This window comes from Meriones unguiculatus (genome assembly GCF_030254825.1).
Source record: "Meriones unguiculatus strain TT.TT164.6M chromosome 13 unlocalized genomic scaffold, Bangor_MerUng_6.1 Chr13_unordered_Scaffold_33, whole genome shotgun sequence".
Classification (NCBI taxonomy): domain Eukaryota; kingdom Metazoa; phylum Chordata; class Mammalia; order Rodentia; family Muridae; genus Meriones; species Meriones unguiculatus.
Window position 1 is genome coordinate 6,284,136 of NW_026843645.1, and position 21,169 is coordinate 6,305,304.

The 21,169-nt window shown below is 39.4% G+C and overlaps 1 protein-coding gene across 1 annotated transcript; it reads right to left on the reverse strand.

Annotated features, from left to right (window-relative positions):
- Nucleotides 1-14,650: 14,650 nt before the first annotated feature.
- Nucleotides 14,651-17,425, reverse strand: LOC132650803 (zinc finger protein 120-like; the record flags this gene model as incomplete). Its single annotated transcript, XM_060376121.1, is given in 3 exon segments — nucleotides 14,651-15,546; nucleotides 15,549-15,686; nucleotides 17,311-17,425. Coding segments are annotated over 3 exon segments (1,149 nt in total), but the record flags the coding sequence as incomplete, so codon positions are not given.
- Between the last annotated feature and the right edge of the window lie 3,744 nt (nucleotides 17,426-21,169).

Below are 21,169 nucleotides of genomic sequence, written 5' to 3' on the forward strand. Positions count from 1 at the left end.
AAAAAAACTTACATCAATCCCACTGAAATCAGGGACAAGGCAAGGCTGCCCAAGTACTGGAAGTCTTCGCTAGAGCAATAAGACAACTAAAGGAGATCAAGGGGATACAAATTGGAATGGAAGAAATCAAAGTATCACTATTTGCAGAAGATATGATAGTCTACATGAATGACACCAAAAATTCATCCAGAGAACACCTTCAGCTGATAAACACCTTCAGCCTTGCCAGGCCACAGAGGAGGACAATGAAGTCAGTTTGGATGAGATCAGATAAGCTAGGGTCAGATGAAAGGGGAAGAGGACCTCCCTTATCTCTGGACTTGGAGAGGGGCATAGGAGGAGATGAGGAGGAGTAGGTGGAATTGGGAGGGGAGGAAAGAGGGGGCTACAGCTGGGATACAAAGTGAATAAGCTCTAATTAGTATAAAAAATAAAAACTTAATTTAAAAAATTGAACAGCAAAAAGTTTAAAGAAAAAAGTTGCACTTAGCACTTTTGGAACTGAATACAGCTGGCAGCCTTCAACAAAGATAGTGGTAAAACCATGGCTCCACCTTCTTTATCCATGAACCAACATGGTGGCTAGCCATGTGTTGCTGCATACTGTGGCCGCCAATGCAAAACAGCCATTAGATGTCACTGATGGTGTTACTACAGCCTACAGTATAGCACTGTGGAGCATTTACAGTTCCCCATAACTAAAATTTCTAAAATTGTAATCAAATATGTTTTAGAACCAACTGCATAAAAGAACAGTACTTTAACTATTCTGGCCATACCAAACCTGTCAGCCAGAAAGAAACGGCATTAATCCATTCACTCAGGAGCTGGTGGTAGGTATATAATGGTTAACAATTACCTGAATACAACCCTGTATAACCCTATGGTAACATGGAGCTGCAGTTTTATTCTCCTGTTAAAGAGCATAAGCAGACATTTTGCATCGAATAATCTCCAGCCTTTTAAGTGAAAAACAACATATTTTACAGTTCTTTCTCAAATCATATTCGCAGGAACGCAAAACCAAAGCAAATACAGTTCATATGTCCTCTGGCTTTCTATACATACTCTGATCTTCCATAAAATTCTATATAACTTCCGGTTACTTTGGACAAGCTATTCCTTTCTTTTTTTTCTTTTTTTCTTTTCTTTTCTCTTCTTTTCCTTTCCTTTCTTTTCTTTTCTTTTCTTTCCCTTTCCTTTCCTTCCCTTTCTTTTCTTTATTGTCACAGTCTCTTGCCTTCTCTAATGCTTTTCAGACAACATAAAAACCTTCATCAAAATCCTCTCAACATTTCTTTACTAAGCCATGGGTTTTTTACCATCTTGAGATGATACACTGTAAAAACTGCACTTTTCTTAATTGCTTCAAACAATATGGCTTATTTTCATTTGGTAAAATGAATAAAATAAATACCAAGGTCTCTTGACCTTCCCAAAGGGTCAAGAAACTGTTCTATGCTCTTTGTTAGATAGCCCAAGGTCATTATTTTAAATGCCTGATAAACTTTAAAATGTATCATAGTCTTAAACATTTAAACATTCTCCAAAACTTGTTTTTGCTATATGAAAATAAATTACTCTTTTTATGAGTAAAACCACAAAGCATAACCATAGTTTTGAAAGTCAGAATCAAATTTTAAAACCAAATTTTACCAGTGCGAACAATCCAATCTCTAAATTCAATACCAATTTAGAATGAGTCTTGTTTTCTTAGTCTGAAAGGAAATGGGATAAACTAAATTCATTTTGACTAAGAGGTTCTGTAACCACTCTTTTCCTTTGTTCTACCCCACGTGGCAATTTCAAAATGGTGGAGTCACATCACAATGCATGAAAAGCCACATGGTTGCTATTTAAAAACATCTGTGCTTCTGTAGATCTAATAAACACATATGCACACATATATGTTCTAAACAAGAGTTTGAATTTAATCTTTAGACATATTCAATAACTGTTAAGCTATAAACAAGACATACAGAGCATATTAACCATTTAAGATCAGTCAAAAATATGAAGTGGCAATATATACATTTAAACTGAGAAAACTTCTCTTACTCCATCCAGCTGTAATTGCCCTATCAGTCTGGGAAAGCTCTCACAGCCCACCCTGCTCTTGGGTGTCCTCTATCTGTTCCACCCCGAGGCATTCTCCTACCAAAGACCAAAGGCTTCCCAGCTTATAGTGCTAGGAGCATGGGGCAAGCAAAGTCACCATAGTGCATAGCTGTTTGGTCACCTGCCTACTGAGACCATCATAAACAAACAAACCCATAAAAGAAGACAAAAAAATAATGTACCAATACAATGTATACAAAAAGAAAGGGAGAGGAAAGAAAACCCAAAGGGGTAGTGGACCATTTCTCAATGGCTCTCTTCCCTGTTCCATTAGAAGGTGGCCTTCCCCCAAATTGAGCTACATACAATTATACTAGCCTGAAATGGCAGCCTGTTATTATACCAGACCAGTTGATCTGAAATCTCAATTCCCTCAGCCCACTCCTGCCATGGGGCATTGCTGCTGCTGCCCCCACCATGATGAAAATGCACTCAACAATCATAGCTCCTAGCTGGGCAGGAGCAGTCCTGACAATTTCATTCCCAGACCCACCCTTGCATTCTCTCCCTCTGGCTGCCAGAATACCTGATTCTGCCACAGCAGGATGTTGGGAAGGTGAACAGCATGAGGGTGGAGGGGCTGAAAGGAACAAGGAGGGATTACAGCAAGTCTGTCTCATAGCATCATCACAGTCCCATACTCCAATACAAACAAACATTCATAAACACAAGGAACAAAATAGACAGACAAATGCATGCATACTTGCTGCTACACTACTGAAAACAAAACCAGAACCAAGTGTTTGGTTTTTGTTCATGGTTGGAAAGGCAAAAGCAGAAACAGGTTCTTCCTCTGGGAAAGGCACATCTGTGCCAAAGAAGTTTCTAAACACAAGGACTAAAATAGGACAGGTGCAGACTGAGTGGCCATGTAGCCAGATCATAAGGTAAGCTCAGATCCATGGAACTTTAGATCACTGCTCTGGTTTCCCTGCCACAAAAGCTCCAGAGCAGTGTGTGATTCTGAATCACCTCCCAACCTCAGGACTCTACCCAAGTGCCCACCAAAAAAAAAGAAAAAAGAAAAAAGAAAAGAAAAAGAAAACAAACAAACAAACAACAACAACAACAACAAAACAACGAATCCAGGGGTAATCCCCTGACTTTGGCAGCTGTGATTACCCCGAAGTCTTCCTCTGATCACATCCTGCTGCCATCACCAATATGAACACCTGAGGATTTTTTAGAATAGAGGACAGAAAGTAATCACACACATGCACACTTAGATACTTACGAGCCGCAATAAGACCATCTAGGTCAGGGTCCTGGAATCTTGGGGATCCTGATGAGCCCCACAAATGTTATTCTCAGTTCATGAGACCCCAAAAGGTCACCAGGAATGGACTCCACTGAAAACATATGAGGGTTTATTTAATACAAGCTCGAGTCTGGGTCACAACAACCTCCTTGGTGAAGAGGAGGAGTATGGCAGGGTGGTCTAGGGCAACAAGGTTTTTAAAGGGAAAAGCCATAGGCAGTGAGTTACATGCCTTGGATTTACATGACTGTGTAAGGGAAATTTACTTTTGAAATGATTGTTTTACTTTACATGCTAAGACACTAAATGGTTCTGGCCTGAACATCTGGTCCGGTAACCTAGCAACTATATCTCTACTGGGCAAGAAAAGAATGTGGTAGGGCTAGTTCACCCCTGAAGGTGGCTGGACATGTATACACCTGTCTGGTCTTTCTTCAGTCTTATGCTTTAAACTTTAAACCAAAGCCCCTCCCCAAAAACTTAAAAAATAAAGCTTAAATTTTGATTCTTTGGTCTCTCACTATGTAGTAATTCCTTTGTCTCAGAAATGTAAAAACTTTGAAGCCCACTGGAATTTTCTTCACCCATGTGATATAAATATGTATATTGATGTGTTTGCATGAACTAGGTCAGTCTGTTTTTTTGGTATATTTTACATGATTGTATGTCAGTTATCTGGCTATTAGGAGTTCCTTTTTCATCGTCCATGGAATATGTGCAAATATGTACAGGTTTATGTATCTGATCATTTGTCTACGTGTATGTATGGGAGAACAGGCCATAACAGCTGGTCAGGGAAGATGTTTTCCTAAAGGGCAGCCTGAACTTGCTACAGTTTCTGCAGAGGACATGCTAGCTGAAATCAGCATCATCGTCATACATAAACTTGTAGGAATTTGTTAGTAAAATTTCTTGTTTCACCCACTTTTTTTCAGTAAGTGTATGCCTGCAACCTCTATCTTTTCTATCCATTTCTCTTTAGATCATGGAGGGTTAATAGGACCCTAAAACTCTACCAGACCTCTGAGCCTGCCTCAGAGACAGGAAAGATGATTGCCACTGAGCCCATAGTGGCCTGAAGAGTATCTCGGGGTAAACAAGCCTGGAATTCTTTGTCAGTCTAATTAAGACCACCTGTTGTTAAGCAATAAAAACATTAGGGAAAGAGTGACTTTGTTGTCAGAGTGACCAGAAAGTCTTAAGTGGCTCAATTGGTAAAGCACTAGGCTCCAGGTAAGGAGACTGGGGATTAACACCTAAATAAAACTGCTTTTGACTTCATCAAGATGCACAAATCAAGTTTAGATATACAGAAAGAGACAAATATCAGTCCCTGACCCTGAATTCACCTGCTTCAGTCTTTCCAAGCTGGGTATTCACTTCTGGATATTAACAATTATCAATTATTTTGAGGCTAAAATTTCATCGTGAAATTTCTTTCTTCCCTTTTCTTTCTCCAGGCCTTCCCACACACTGCCCCATGCTCACCTTCAAATTCATGGCTTCTTTCTTCATTGTTATTTCATGTGTTATATATACATGTATTTTAAAATATAAACTGCTTGTTTTTTGAAGTATATGCAAATTTATTGTCTTTAATCTGTGCTTTCAGTTCCAAAATCATGTAAGATAATTACAGACATATATACATAAACTGTGACAGAACCCTTTTACATTTTATCTCATATTTTTAATTATAAGATGAAAATGTTTTACTGTCTTGACCACAGTAAATTACTTACAAATGATGTAAGATTGTGAAGCTTCTCTTGCTGATGAGTGAGGCTTACCTGCCATGGTAGACTCTCACCCTTGTTTGTGTCTTCTTTAGATCCCGTTTCAGTTTTGCTCAACAGCATTTTCTGGAGGGCATGGGCCACTGCCTACACTACATTTCATATGGAATAGCTGGGCTCAGACTTGGTCATCCCATCATTTTCTTCTGATTTAATCTGTATTGAAATGTTTGCTGTGTATGGTTTATGATTTCCACATAGCAAAGCAGGTGAGCAATCAAAGTTGTCAATCCAGAATTTATGGAAGAATCTCCTGGGTACTGGGGGATGTAGGTGCCTCGAGAAAATGCTTTAAGCCAGGGATGGCTCTTTTCTTTTAACATGAGAAGATTCCTCTGAAATAGTTTATAAAATCATTCTTATTTGATAGACTCTAAATACAATGTGTTGCTTGGCCACGTTCCACACCTTCCTTCTGGTTGAAAATATTTTGCCATAAGGAAAACACATCAATTATTTATATCACTATAGACTACCTGTATATTTGCCTGTGTATTTTGGTTCAAGTCCAGCAAATCAACACCAACTAGTACCCAAGTATCAATTAGCTGGGATTTTTTCCGAAAACAGACACACACATAGATTGATCTTTCTTCCTTCTTTCTTCCTCCTCTACCTCTTCCTTTTTTTCTTGGCCCATGTATATATGCCTTCATGTCAGCAGAGGAAGCCTTATGCACAGAGCTTACCACTGAGCACAGAGCACCTTACCTACTAAGCCTCCAGCACACCAAGCATTATTTAGTGTCCTGCCTGCTCACACACCGCTGGCCAGCAGAGGGCGCCAGAACACCCTAAACAAGGTCATGATGCCCAACCTGAGCTCAGGCGGGTTGGACCAATCCCCCCAGGATGCAGGCAGCAGTGTGGGAGTGCAGGATTGTGCATCTCTCTTTAGTCACCCCCCGCCGTCTGCGGTTCTGCCCCACGCACGAGGCGTTAGGGGACTCCAGGCAGACGGACTGACAGATGTCGGTGGACAGGGGAGGGATTGCTTGCAGTCAAATATCTGAGTCCCCCACCCCGTCTCCCTCATGAATCCTGTCCCTTGTGCTGCCTATAAAGCCCCTGCGGGCTAGTCCCTAAATCACGTGCCGGGGTCCCTCAGCTTTGCTCATGGGTGGCATGGCAAAAAGCCTGGAAGTAGGCTGGGGAAGCCTCTTCACGCTACTGCAGGCCTCAGTGGCATAGAGCCAACACAGCCTTTCCCCTGGTCCCTGTGTTGGTAAATCTAAGGTCTTGCCAGACAAGCTTGCAATAGCCTTTAATCCAGGCACATGGGATGCAGACACAGGATGATCCTTGTGATTTCAATGTAAGCCTGGTTGGCAAAGACAGTCCAGGACAGTCAGGCCTACACAGAGAAACCCAGTCTTAAAAATCAAATCAGAAAATAAGATTAAAACAGAACATTTGCGCTGGGTTTGGTGGCACAGGCCTTTATTCCCAGCAGTCTAGCAGGCAGAAGCAGGCCAATCTCAGTGAGTTCAATATCAGCCTGGTCTACAAATTTAGTCCAAGTTAGCCAGGGCTAAAACAGAGAAACTCTGTCTCAAAATACCAAATCATTCATGTATATAAATTCATGCATATAAATTTTAATATATATTTAAATACATCTTTAATATATTTATTAAATATAAAGTTATTGAATGTATTAATATGAGTTAATGGTTGATAAATATATAATGTAGTTAATATATTATATATTTAATATATCAATACATATTTTGTTTTAATCATATATATATAAAATCTGAGCCAGGCATGGTGGCACATGTCTGTAATGCCAGCTCTCTGGGAGGCACAACTATGCTGATCTGCATGAGTTCAATGTCACCCTGGTCTACAAATCAAGTCTAGGACATGCAAGGGAACAGAGTCTAATAAAACAGGGTCCTTCACACCCACATATCTAGAGTTGTCTGAAATAACAGAGTGTGACTTAAACTATGTTATAAGAAAGTCTTGCCAGGCATGGTGGCACACATCCTTAGTCTCAGCACTTGAGAGGCTGAAGAAGGTGGGTCTCTGTGAGTTCAAGGTTAAACTGATTTACAGAGAGAATCCTGGACAGGCAACAATGCACAGAGACACCATGTCTCAAAAAAAGCACATTAAGTTAAATGAAATGAAATTAAAAGAAAATATCAAATCCTGGCATATTGGCACATGCCTTTAATACCAGCACTCTGGCTGGCAAAGGGGGTGGATCTATGTGAATTTAAGGCCTGCTTGGTCTAGAAAGCATGTCCAGATCAGTCAAAGCCATACAGAAAAAAACTGTGTCTCAAAAAACTGCTTCCTGAGATGTAAACAAAAAAGATTAATTTCTTTACTCATTTCTGAGGGCTCAGGTTGGAGCTGAGGACAGAGATCTACTTGAGTGGGAAAACGACCTCAGGCATGTTTCTTTCTTTCTTTGTTTCTTTGTGTGTTTTTATTTTTAAATTATTCACATGGCCTAGGGTCATGTCCACTTTGGATTTTCCCAGGTGTCCCTGCTCTGTCTATACTCTTCCTCAGATCTGAAATAACTTACTCCTCCCCCATACCTAGTACCCATCAGGTTCATTTCTTTTATATTTCTTTTTTATTCACTGAACACTTCTAGTCTCTCACTCAAGGGGGAAGAAACTTTTCATTTTCCTGTAGAGACATTGAACCCTCTTAAGCTGACCAGGCTGGAAACCCAGTCCCCAGCAAGCAGCCGGAAAGAAGAAATGTTAATATTTACAAGAAATTGTGAACATCATGATTTATTGTACATAAAAACATTTTCTGGTCCTGGAATTACCATGATTAGATGAATTTTTAATGCTGTGACAGTTCAGGCAGACTGTTGGGTGAACGTTTTGAAAGGCAAATGTTGTTATAAACAAAAATGAAAATTCCAACCATTCTATTTTACCAATAAAGATTCAGGAGCCAGATGCTGCAGAGAAAAGATTCTAGCTCAGAGATGCAGATCAAGCACCCAGCTGGCCTTCCTTCTCAGCTTCAGTCCAAATGGAGAAAAAAAAATGTTCACTAGCTCAACTCATGCCCAGGAGAAAAAAAGCCAAAAATCTTGAGGCCAAAGGCTTCCTAGAAATCCCAGGGTGCTAAGGAGCTGAAGCTTAAGCTAAAGCTAAAGCAAAAGTCTGAGATAAGCCTTTCCACACTGTCTTAAATACCCCTCAACTCAAAGTCCCTCCTGCTCTTTAATGTCTGTAAGCATGTTTCTGGCTTCAATTCTTGACCTAGGGTTAACTTTAGTAAATCTTGTGTCCAGAAAGTTCTTGGATTAAAGGTGTCTGCTAGAGCTGGTTGAACCATACCATAATCACCTGTTTACAATAAACAAAAATTTCTTGGATTGTAGGTGTGTGATAGAGCTCAATCACACTGATCAATAAACAGTGTTTTACCATTCACAATTTTGGGGTTCATAATGGGATCAAATATCCTGCAACATTTCCCCTTTTGGCTAAATGAAAGACTTCTCCCTCTAACATCAATAAACTATCTACTATCAGGTATAAATGACATTCACAATGTCTAGTCTGTATGTAATTAGCAAACTTGAAAAAAGTATTCTACTCTCTATCTTGATGAATCAAAAGTTCTGTACCAATTTTAGTAGGTTTATCCTCTTTTATATGTCTATATGAGTGAGTATATACAGTGTGCATCTTTCTGCTTCTGAGATAGCTCACTCGGGATGATCCTTTCCAGGTCCCACCATTTACCTGCAAATTTCATGATTTCCTTTTTTTTTTTTATTGCTGAGTAATATTCCATTGTGTAGATATACCACAATTTGTGCATCCATTCCTCCACTGAGGGGCATCTGGGCTGTTTCCAGCTTCTGGCTATTACAAATAAGGCTGCTACAAACATGGTTGAGTAAATGTCCTTATTGTGTACTTGAGCCCCTTTTGGGTATATGTCTAGGAGTGGTATAGGTGGATCTTGAGGAAGTGCTATTCCTAGTTGTGTGAGAAAGCGCCAGATTGCTTTCTAGAGTGGTTGTACAAGTTAAACTCTGTACACCTAAAGAAACTAATCAAGAGGGAGGACTCTTGCTAAAATGCTCAATTCCTATCCAGAAAGGCAAAGAGGCTGGACATCAGAAGAAGGAGAAAAGAGGGATCAATTCAGGAGCCTGACACAGAGGACCTCTGAAAGGCTCTGCCCTGCAGAATATCAATGCAGATCCTGAGACTTATGGGCAACCTTTGGGCAGAGTGCAGGGAATCTTATCAAAGAAACAGGAAACAGTAAGATCTGGAGAGGACAGGAACCCCACAAGGAGAGCAACAGAACCAAAAAATCTGAGCACAGGGGTCTTTCCTGAGATTGTTACTCCAACCAAGGACTCTGCATGGTGATAACCTAAGACCTCTGCACATACGTAGTCCATGGCAGTTCAGTATTCAAGTGGGTTCCATTGTGATAGGAACAGGGACTGTCTCTGACATGAACTGATTGGCCTGCTCTGTAATTACCTCCCTCAGAGGGGGAATCAGCATTTTCAGGCCACAGAAGAGGACAAGGAAGCCACTCCTGATGAGACCTAATTGACTAAGATCAGAAGGAAGGAAAAGAAGTCCTCTCCTATCAGGGGACTTGGGGAAGGGCATGCATGCAGAGGGCTGAGGAAGGGAGGGATTGGGACAGGAGGAGGGAGGGAACCACGGGGGGATACAAAGTGAGTAAAATGTAATTAATAAAAATAATGATAATTAAATAATTATAAATAAAATAAATAAATAGTAAATAAATCATTAATTCTAAATTTAAAAAAATTAAATAATTATAATTAAAGAAAAATTGTGGTTTTTATTTTTTGAGGTATTTCTGCATTGGGATTTTTACGTAATGAGTTATTTCATAGGTAACATGGTTTTCAAACCACCTTTGATTTTTTTCCCCCCAGAAGTGTTCATAGTGTTCAGAATGGGGCAACTCATAGCAGTCTTGGAAACATTTAAACAGTTTTACTATTTTTATGTATGTCTGTGCATGACATGCATGCCTATTGTCTGCAGGGGCCAGAAATAGGCAATGGATCTTCTGAAATTGTTCTTACACAAAGTAGCGAGATACTATGCCCATGCTGGTAAGAGAATTCAAGACTGTGGAAGTCTTATCAGTGATTTGATTTGATTTTAGTTCTTATTTTTTTTCACAATTTCTTGTTATATAGCCTGATTGAAACCCCCTTCCTCCAATCCCCCCAGTCCCACCATCCCTCCTTCTTCCTCCTCTCCCCTTTTCCTAGTGCAGGTAAAGGGGGGGTGCTTCACCATTGCCATCTCACATAGCCTGTTAAGTCCCATCAGGAGTGCATGGATCCTCTTCCTCCATGGCGGCATCCCAAGGGGTGAGTAATTAAAGAGCAGGCAATGGAGAATTTCTTTACCAAAATATATATATATATATATATATATATATATATATATATATATATATCACCCCAAAAAATTTACTTTAGAAATTATGAAAATAACATAATATCTTCCACAAGCCAAAAACAAACAAACAAACAAAAAACCAGACATTTTACTCTTTGGGCCATTATACTGAAAAAAAAAATTTAAAAGCTTGAACATTATCACCGCTTTGAGTTTATTACTTTCATATTTATACCATTGAGAATTTATTTAGTCTTCCTACATGAGTATGAGTGTTTAATTAATGTTTTCTTGTGTGTCCCTGGTTGTATGCCCTTACACCAACCACAGGCATGCACTGCTTTTGGGAAATTCTGAGCCTCTGACTGAGTGATCAAAATCCTTTACATGAACTGCCAGAGTTCTTAAATGAGGAGCCATCTCTCAAGACACATTATTTATTTATTAATGAAATTCCCTTTTTATTTTCCATATTATTGTCTGTTCACTCAAATGTGATCAACATGTTTGCTTATAATAATTTTATTAGTGAATCTGTTATTTAAGTGAAAGTATATTATTTTTTTATTAAAATATTTCGTTATGAATTTTTAATTTATTTTTATTATTACAATTTATTCACTTTGTATGCTATCTGTAGCCCCATCCCTCATCTCCCCCAAATCCCACCCTCCTTTCCTCATCTTCTCCTATACCCTTCCTCAAGACAACTGATAGGGAGATCCTCCCCTCCTTCCATCTGACCCTAGCCTATCAGGTCTCATCAGGACTGGCTGCCTTGTCTTGCTCTGTGGCCTGCTAGCACTGCACTCTGCTTCAGGGGGAGGTAATCAAAGAGTTCATATCAGAGATGGCCCCTGCTCCCCTTACTAGGGTGCTGACTTGGAGGCTGAGATGCCACGGGCTCCATCTGAGTATGGGGTTTAGGTATCTCCACGAATGGTTCTTGGTTGGAGTATCACTCCTTGAAAGAAACCCTGGGCCCAGAATTTTTGATCTGTCGCTCTCTTTGTGGAGCTCCTGTCCCCTCCAGGTCTTCCCAGCTCCCCCTTCTTTCATAAGATTCCCTGTGCTTTACCCAAAGTTTGGCTGCGAGTCTCCACATCTGCTTGGCTACCCTGTTAGACAGAGGCTCTCGGAGGCCCTCTCTGGTAGGTCCCTGTCCTTTCACTTCTTATCCCGCTCCCCCCCCCACCCGTGTACATCACATTGGCTTTCTGGGTGAGGACTGAGCGGTTTCCCGAAGGTCCTCCTTCTTGTTCTGCAAATTTTCACATGTTCATTCTGCATGATATGACTCAAAGTTCCTTATAAGTGAGTCTCTACCAGGCCTGTCTTTCTGCTTCTGGGATACCTCGCTCGGGATGACATGGGAAGACTAAATAAAATCTCAGATATAGAAATATGAAAGTAATAAACTCAAGGCTGTTAAAGTGTTCAAGCTTTACTTTTCGGAAGGGCCACTCTCTTTCTCTAGTGGCCCAAAAAAAGTAAAATGTATGTTGTTTTGCTTGTGGAAGATATTATGTTATTTTAAAGATGTGTCTAAGGTAGATTATTGGGCTGTCTTTTCTTTTTTTTTAAATAAATTCTCAGTTCCACAGAATTTATTATTTATTTATTTATTATTGATTATTTTATTGATTTTTATTACAGAGTTAATAAAATGTAATTAATAAACAACAACAATAATAATAATAATAGTAGTAGTAGTAATAAAATAATAAAACACTTCTCAAAAAAAATTCTCAGTTGCTTGCTCCTTGATTACTCACCCCCAGTGATGTAGCCTTGCCAGGCCCCAGACAAAGAGGTTCCATGTCCTCCTTATGGACGTTAAGAAGCTAGGGGAAGATGGCAATGGTGGAGAGAGCTCCCCCTTTCAGTGGAAGAGGGGAAGAAGATAGGGGGAAAAGGGAGGGAGGGTGCTACTGGAAGGGGAGTTGTGGAATGGGTCTCCATTAGGTAATGATTAGAAAATGAGCTCACAAGGAAGAAAGGTGGCAAAGACAAAGATTCTATTGTTCTTTGCTTTCTTTATATCATCTTTCTTTTCTTTGAGGGAGGGCGGGTACCCAGACTGGACTCAAATTTTTGCTGTCAAGTTTTGTTTTTCTAATTAATTTGTATTTTATTAATCATTTTTATTTTTTCACAATTTATTCATTGTATATCCCTTTTTAAAGGCCACTTCCTCAACTCCTACTGGTCCCATACTCCTTCCCTCTTTCCCCCAAACCCTTTCCCCTAATCCTCTCAAAGGGGGAGTCCCCCTCCTCTCCCATCCATCCACACATTATCAGAACACTACTCAGCTATTAAAATGAGGGAAATAAAATTTCTGCTCTTATTACTTCTGCATAGGCCACTGTGCTCAACTCAGAAGACTTCATACTATGAAGCTTGCCTGTAAGCTTACTGTGAAATAAACAATAGTTATAACTCAGTTTAGAGAGTCTCACCCCAAAGACACTGTTTGATTTACCATCTCACATCAAGAAACATGTGAAATTTGAAATGCTATGAAGTGTGAAACATTTTTTTCACAAGCATTTCAGAGAACGTGGTTCTCTTGCTGCCTGGAGGCTGTTTCCCACCAGTCCAGGAAGGAAGGAGGCCCAGAAGATGAGGAAGCCACCCAGAAGATGAGGAAGCTTGGAAGCCACCCAAGCATAACAGTGATCAGAACACTCTGGGAACCACCTCAGAAAGTAAGTTCAACTTTAATTCCAGAAAACAGAGGGTATGTACCCCTTAGGGAGTGACTGGGATGCTCTAAGGATAGGTGTAGATAATTGTTTAAAACAGGGCACTTCAAGGATGCTTGATTTGCATTAAACAGCACATTCCTATCATGTGAAAAAGAACATGGAACCTCATTTTCCTATATTTGAAGGGAGGGGAGTAATCAGGGACCTGTGTCAAAGGCCATGTATCAATTTTGGTTGCTGGCATCTATGTCTAAAGGCACTCTCCAGATGAAGTCAGGCAGAGAAAACTCACCCTTGCCATGGTTATACAACTAGGCCAGCAGCAGGGTCATACATGCAAGAGAAAGCCTCCTCCCTCACATCTCAAACTTCAGTCTGGGTTGTGATGGTTTTCAATAGAACCCCTGGAACAATAGGTATGTGTACACAAAGAAACTTCTACAGGCTACCACTGTTGTGATACTCTCAGAGAACTTCCTGGCTGGTGTTAGTTCACCATTCCCTACATATTCATTCACTGGACTAAAAGTTTCTTGTGTAAACTGAGGCAATTGAAAACAGTAATGTTGAGAATCAGGATTATCAATAAGTCTTCCATAAACACCTTATTATATAATACTGTTACATGTAATTGATATTCACCATTAATTGTATTCTTTTTAAAAATAAGTTTATTTACTTTAAATTCCAATAGTAATCCCTCTCCCTTCTCTGCCCAATGACTACCCTCCGTTCCTATTGCCCCATATTATATAGTACTGTTGCATGTTCCCTTCAGAAAAGGGAGGTCATTTCCACTGAGCTAGTTTTACAGTTCTGTTGGATCTCAGTGGACCAAAGTACACAAAGGCCTTTCCAAATTGCTTATACTCACAGAATTCCACTCCAGTAAGGATACTTTTATGATGATGATGACTCTAGATTTGTTCAAGGCCTCACCATTTTAACACATTCATAAGTTTTTCCTCTATTATGAATCCTTTCATGATGATGAAGATTATACAAATGTGGAATGGTTTCACCATGTTAAAAGCACTCAGAGTCTTTCTGTCCATTAGGGTTTCCTTCATGAGTGTGGAGATTATTCTTAAATCCAAAAGTTTTTTCACATTGGTTACAGTCAGACATCTTTCCAGTATGTGTTCTTTTATGTATTAGGAGATGTTATGTGCAAAGGCTTTGCCACATAGTTATATTCATATGGTTTCCCTCCAGAATGTGCTGTTGTCTTAGGAGATGATTGTTACATGCAAAGGCTTTATCACACTAATTACCCTCACAAGGCTTCCCTCCACTGTGTGTCTTTTCCTGTTTTTGGAGACTACTCTGCTGTGCAAAGGCTTTATCAGAGTGGGTATATTCATAAGGTTTCTTTCCAGTATGTGTTCTTTTATGTCTTATGAGATGACTGTTTTCTGCAAAGGCTTTACCACACTGGTTACATTCATAAGGTTTCTCTTTGGTGTGTGTTCTTTTATGGCTTAAGAGAGTACTGTTTTGTGCAAAGGCTTTACAACACTGGTTACATTCATAAGGTTTCTCTTTGGTGTGTGTTCTTTTATGGCTTAAGAGAGTACTGTTTTCTGCAAAGGCTTTGCCACACTGGTTACATTCATAAGGTTTCTCTCCAATGTGTGTTCTTTTATGGCTCATGAGATGACTGTTTTTTGCAAAGGCTTTACCACACTGGTTACATTCATAAGGTTTCTCTTTGGTGTGTGTTCTTTTATGGCTTAAGAGAGTACTGTTTTGTGCAAAGGCTTTACCACACTGGTTACATTCATAAGGTTTCTCTTTGGTGTGTGTTCTTTTATGGCTTAAGAGAGTACTGTTTTCTGCAAAGGCTTTGCCACACTGGTTACATTCATAAGGTTTCTCTCCAGTGTGTGTTCTTTTATGGCTCATGAGATGACTGTTTTTTGCAAAGGCTTTACCACACCGGTTACATTCATAAGGTTTCTCTCCAGTGTGTGTTCTTTTATGGCTTAAGAGAGTACTGTTTTGTGCAAAGGCTTTGCCACACTCATTACATTCATAAGGTTTCTCTCCAGTGTGTGTTCTTTTATGGCTCATGAGATGACTGTTTTCTGCAAAGGCTTTGCCACACTCATTACATTCATAAGGTTTCTCACCAGTGTGTGTTCTTTTATGGCTTATGAGATGACTGTTTTGTGCAAAGGCTTTACCACACTGGTTACATTCATAAGGTTTCTCTCCAGTATGTGTTCTTTTATGCTGTATGAGCTGACTGCTTTTTGCAAAGGCTTTACCACATTGATTACATTTGTAAGGCTTCTCTCCAGTGTGTGTTCTTTTATGCCATATAAGAACAGTGATATAGGGGAAGTTTTTCCCACATAGAGTGCATTTAAAGGGTTTCTCTCCAGTATGACTGCTTTCATGCCTGCAAAGAAAATTGGCACATGTAAAAGATTTACCACTGTCATTTCATTACACTAATAAATATATTTATCTATATGAATTAATTTCATAATTTTGTCTAATGGTAAAGAAGAATCAAATTTTAAAGTTTTATCACTTTATTTACATTCACGGTATTCTCCTTCATTACGGGTATTTTTGAAGATTCCTGTGATGGTAAGAGAATTTGTTATGTGGATCACTTTTATAGCATCATTTTTCTATAAGAGGTTTTCTCCTATATATGAAGAGTATTATAAGAATTCAGAGTTTTACCACAGCAATCCCATTCACAAATTTTTGTACTGTATGAATGATACTTCATTTACAAAGTGAGCCAGGAAAAGCAGAAGTTCCAAATTCCTAGTATTCATAGGTATTTTCAGCAATATGATTTTGCTGATAAATTCTCAGTGAAGTTGCAAAGCCAATTAACAGTAACCATTTATCACATTCAGAAAATTTACTCACAGTGGGGACTACTACCAAATCAATTGTTCTTGGAGAAAGACAGGGACACTGCTTCTTTCAATATCCCTATGCTCATGTGTCTTAGAATCATTTTGACATATGATATACCAGTTTAATTTACAAAAATAATAAAGATTCCCACATTGAATTAACACAATTTGTTTTTGTTCATCATAGACATGTCATATAGGGATTAAGGTTTCTCCACAACAAAATTCTTGATTCTCATAAGCTGCTCCTTTCACTAAACTTTACAATGTTACTGCACGAAAATGAGTTAACACTTGTTCTACTATAAATTTTTTGCTTATTAGAAGGTTTTGGACACATACTGATCACCAATTCAGTGTGTATACCTCTTACAATATCTGAGTAGATAGAATGAGACTAAACAGATTGGCAGTTCAAGTCAGTAGCTGTAATGTCCATATGATTCAAATGGTATTTTTGTTACAGTATTATTTTTTTTCTTCTATCTTAGGGGAGTGCCTTGTAAACACAAATCAGATACCTGACATTGAAGTACATGGAATTATGAGATTTTAATGATCATCAGTACACATAAAGCAGTGCTGTTTTCATACTGTTGCTTTTCTTTAAAACTTCCAGGACACGGCCATGTGTGCTGGTACATACCTTCAATCCCAGCACTTGTGGAGGCAGAAGCAGGCAGATCTGTGTGATTTTGAGGTCAGGCTGGTCTAACAAGCAAGTCTAAGAAAGTCACAGATACCCAGAAAAAAAATCTTTTTCAAAAACAGAAAATAAAAAGCAGCCAATAAACAAACAAACAAAAAACACCAAACTTCCAGGACACATTAAAATTTAAGATTTATATCTGTATCAACATGCACATAAAGTTATCTTTTATTACTTGTAGAACTTTGAAAATGTTCTTCAATATTATGGTCATCCCAATTGTAGCCTAAAATATAGTACGAGAAAATATATATTACAGGAAATATCATGTTATTATTAAGGTAAACTTAAATCACTATCTTCTGTGACCCTTAGAACCATGCCTGATTTATTTACCGCATTCCTCCTCATTCTCAATTGGAATTACAGAAGAGGATCAATAACAAAGTAAGAGTTGTTTCTTTATTTTAAAAGTGAAAGAAAAATTGCAGTCTTACCTATAGTAGTGAGGTTTTCACAGGTCTCTAGCATCACATCTTTGTAGAGTTGCTTCTGGGAAGGTTCCAGCAAGGCCCACTCTTCTTGGCTGAATTTCACATGCACGTCATTGAAGGTCACTGAATTCTAAAATATTCCATACATTTGTACAACAGAAACAGTGGCAACAATATAAATTTATACTTCATTGCCAATATAATCATATAATTCTAGTGCTTCTTTAATTTATTTTCTGATACAGAAGTGCAAATGTTATACAGTTGGGTGCTGCACGTGATGTGAAGTAGGGGAGATGAAAACGCCTAAGGGTTAGATTGAAAAAAAAAGGCATGCTTCAAAAACCTGTGTTTCATCAGTTTGTAAGACATGAATATAAAGTAGCCATTAGTTGGGTTCTTGAGCAATCTATGAATCATCTTCAGTTACTTGGGTGAGTAGGTCAGCACCCTGTCATGAGACAGGTGGAAGGACAAAACACAATCATGATATTTTATATAGCAACAAATGAGATGTGTTGATCAGGGGACACTGAACAGATGGGTAACATTAGTCAAAAGACAACATAGTACTGAATATTATGTTTTGACCAGGGCTCAGGGATGTGGCATATTAGTATGTGAAGAGGGGGGCTCATATATTTGTGGAAGGGAAAGTGGACTACAGTGAATACATGGATAAAAATAATGTGAGTGGCAAGCAACAACAATCATAGCCAATAACATCATATTTCTTTGTGACCAGACAAAAGAAAAGGAATAGAACACATGATTATTCTTTGATCATTGTTTTGTATATCCTCCTTACTTAATAATGTAGTCTATAGATTAAAAATAAAGATGAAATCTTTTCCATTAAAAAAGAAGTGTTAATGTTATCACTAAGTCATTTTAGAAGAAAACAGAATAACAAGTTTTAACTGTATCATATCTGAACTTTTTGAAGAGGATATAGCTTTGGAATAGACATGGCAATTAATGTAGACAAAGACAGAGAGAAGAGTGTGAAATAGAGAGACAGACATATAGAGACAGAGACACACAGAGAGTGAAATTAACAGATGAACAACACTAAGTACAGATCAGAGAAATTTATTAACAGTTACTAACTACAAAAAATGGTGGACAAGCTGGGTGTATTCTGTCATGCCTTCAATTCCATCACTCAGGAGGCAGACACAGGTGTACCTTATTGAACTGGATGTCAGCATTATCTATTCAAAGAGTTCGAGGACAGCCAGACCTATATAGTAAGACAGAGCCTCCCCTAAAAGTCAATCAAACAAACACAAAATATTGAAAGAACTCAGAGGTCTTTACTGAAGCTTCTACAAGGAATTATACATTCACTCCTGTTGTATATTTATTTTCCAGAAATTCGCAGTGCCCCAGCTTAAACTGTAACTTCAATGATATCTTACTAAAAGGGAATGCATGTTTAAACAGGTAAAAATAGAAGACAAAAATATTAGCGGTGTAAATGATGATCATAAATGAGCAACATAAGATAGGAGAAATGGCTCAGCAGTGAGAAGCTCTTACTGCTCTTGCATATAATTGGGCTCAATTGTTAGTGTTTACCTGGGACCCACTACTTTCAATTGCTATAAGTTCATGAATTCTGAAGACATCTTCAGACTACTGTGAGGATTAGGCACACAAGAGGTGCATATTCATGCATACAATCAAAATACTTATATTCAGTAAAAACTAAAAATAGATCCCAGATGGCTGGGGTGATTGTACACTGTGTCTGATAACCTGGGTAGCAGAGACTGCACAGTGACCAATAGTTGGATCTGTGGTCCCCCAAACACCACTGACTGTGTTTCCAAGGTAAGAAGAAAACCAATGATGAGGGAAACAATTGGGTCCAACCTCAGAGTGCCCAGCAAATCTCTGTGAAAATTCCTTGGATGTTGCAGCAGGAATAAGTTTTTCAAGCAAAGGGACCCAAGAAGCAAGCAGGAGTAACTATTCTAATATCTAATAAAACAGACTTTCAACCAAAATTAATTGAAAGGGATGAGGAAAAGGGAATCCAAGATGGCATTGCCAGGAAGACCAGGACAGGAACAAGACAGCAATGTTGGTACAGCAACTAAAAGACTGAACTCTGGGTCCTAAAAGAACAGCAATCGTGTTTCCCAGGTGAGAGGAAACTCAGTGGTGTGGGGATCATTCAGTTCCACTCTCAGGTCACTCAGTGAGAACCCGGAAAATATCTCAGGTGCAGGATGTACCTGTGTGTCCTGATCACCTTCCCAGGCAAAACTGTGTGCTCCTGGGCACCAGAGACTGGGAGCCCCAGTCTCAAAAAAAAAAAAGAACACAGAAGAAGAAAGTTGGACTGACCTCAGGTCACCCAGTCTATCCCTGGAAAAGGTCCTGCAGGCTGTTGGGTGCACAACTGCCAGCCTTGAGTGGGCCTCCAGTTGCGAGACCTGCATGCCCTACTCTCCATCACAGACAGAACTCTGTGCCCCAGGACACTAGAGGATGGGTTTCCCTGTCTGGAGAAAACCCCACAGGCAGGGAAAGAGCAGGTCCCAGCTTAGAGCACTCAGCCAACTCCCCCCCACACACACACTACCACCACCACACATGGGAACATTCTTGGAAATGTTTTCAGGTTCTTTCCCAGTCACCAGCTTGGTAGCCATCTGGCAAGTGCCTACCCATTCTACACACCATGTCAAACACCACAGACTAGGTCTTCATGTTGGGAGAAAACCCAAAGGTGGGGAAAACATCTGGCCCTACCTCAGGACACCTAGCTCTGGAGAAGTTTCTGGTTATTCACAGGCTCCAGACTCTAGCCTCCTGCTGCACATGTGAGAGCAGTGATCAGCTGCCACGGGTTACTGCTTCGGTACTGGGGCACAGAGCTCTAACCTCAGACCTACAGAAGCCTGGGATCCCCAAGATCAACCCCCAGATACTGCTCTAAGGGACAACCAGTTATCCCTAACTAAGCTGACCAAACCATGGGGTACCCAGGTTACAGCTACAGTTTACTAAATTTACAGCAAGAAAGCCAGAAGCAGGACAGCTGTCTCCAGGACTTCTCTGGGTGAGAGAAGAGCCCCCTTGACTAACAAAGACCACAATTACTGCTCAGGTCTCTATGCCTGTGGTGAGTTTTGGCAATTCCTGAGAAATACCTGCTATTCAGTGACAGTACCCCAAAAGCTGAGGAGCTCTCCTTCAGGAAAAATCATCTTCCTGCCAAGGGGATTATCCCCACCACAGGATTCCAGGAAGCGCCAGAAACTAACACCCAACACCTAAAATAGCCAAATGGGTAGAGGCAAGTGTAAAAGCTCAAAAAGACAGAGCAGTATGGCATCTCCAGAACCCGGTTATTCAGGGGCAAGCAGCCCTGGACACACCATGGTAAATGAAATTCAAGAAGATGACCTTACATCTGTGCTTATGAACAGGATAATAGCGGAAAAAATAAACTACATAAAGATCTAGATGAAGATAAAGTCAAACAGATTATTGCCTTTTGCAAAGAAATGGAGGAAGATAAAGTCAAACAGATTATGGACATCCTTAAAGAAATACAGGAAGTTGCAGCCAAGTAATTTGTGGCTTTTAGAGAGGAAATACTTAAATCACTAAAAGATATTAAAGAAACAGAGGATTGTTTGAACAAACAGCTGAAGGAATTGAAGGAAAATACGGTCAGAGAAGTGAAGGAAATCAATAAAATGGCTCAAGATCTGATAAGAGAATTGGAAAAAAATTAAAGAAAACACAAGTGGAGGAAACTGTGGAGAGAAAGAACTTAGGGAGGAAAAGAGGAACTACAGAAGTAAGCATAAGCAATAGACTACGAGAGATGGAAGAAAGAATC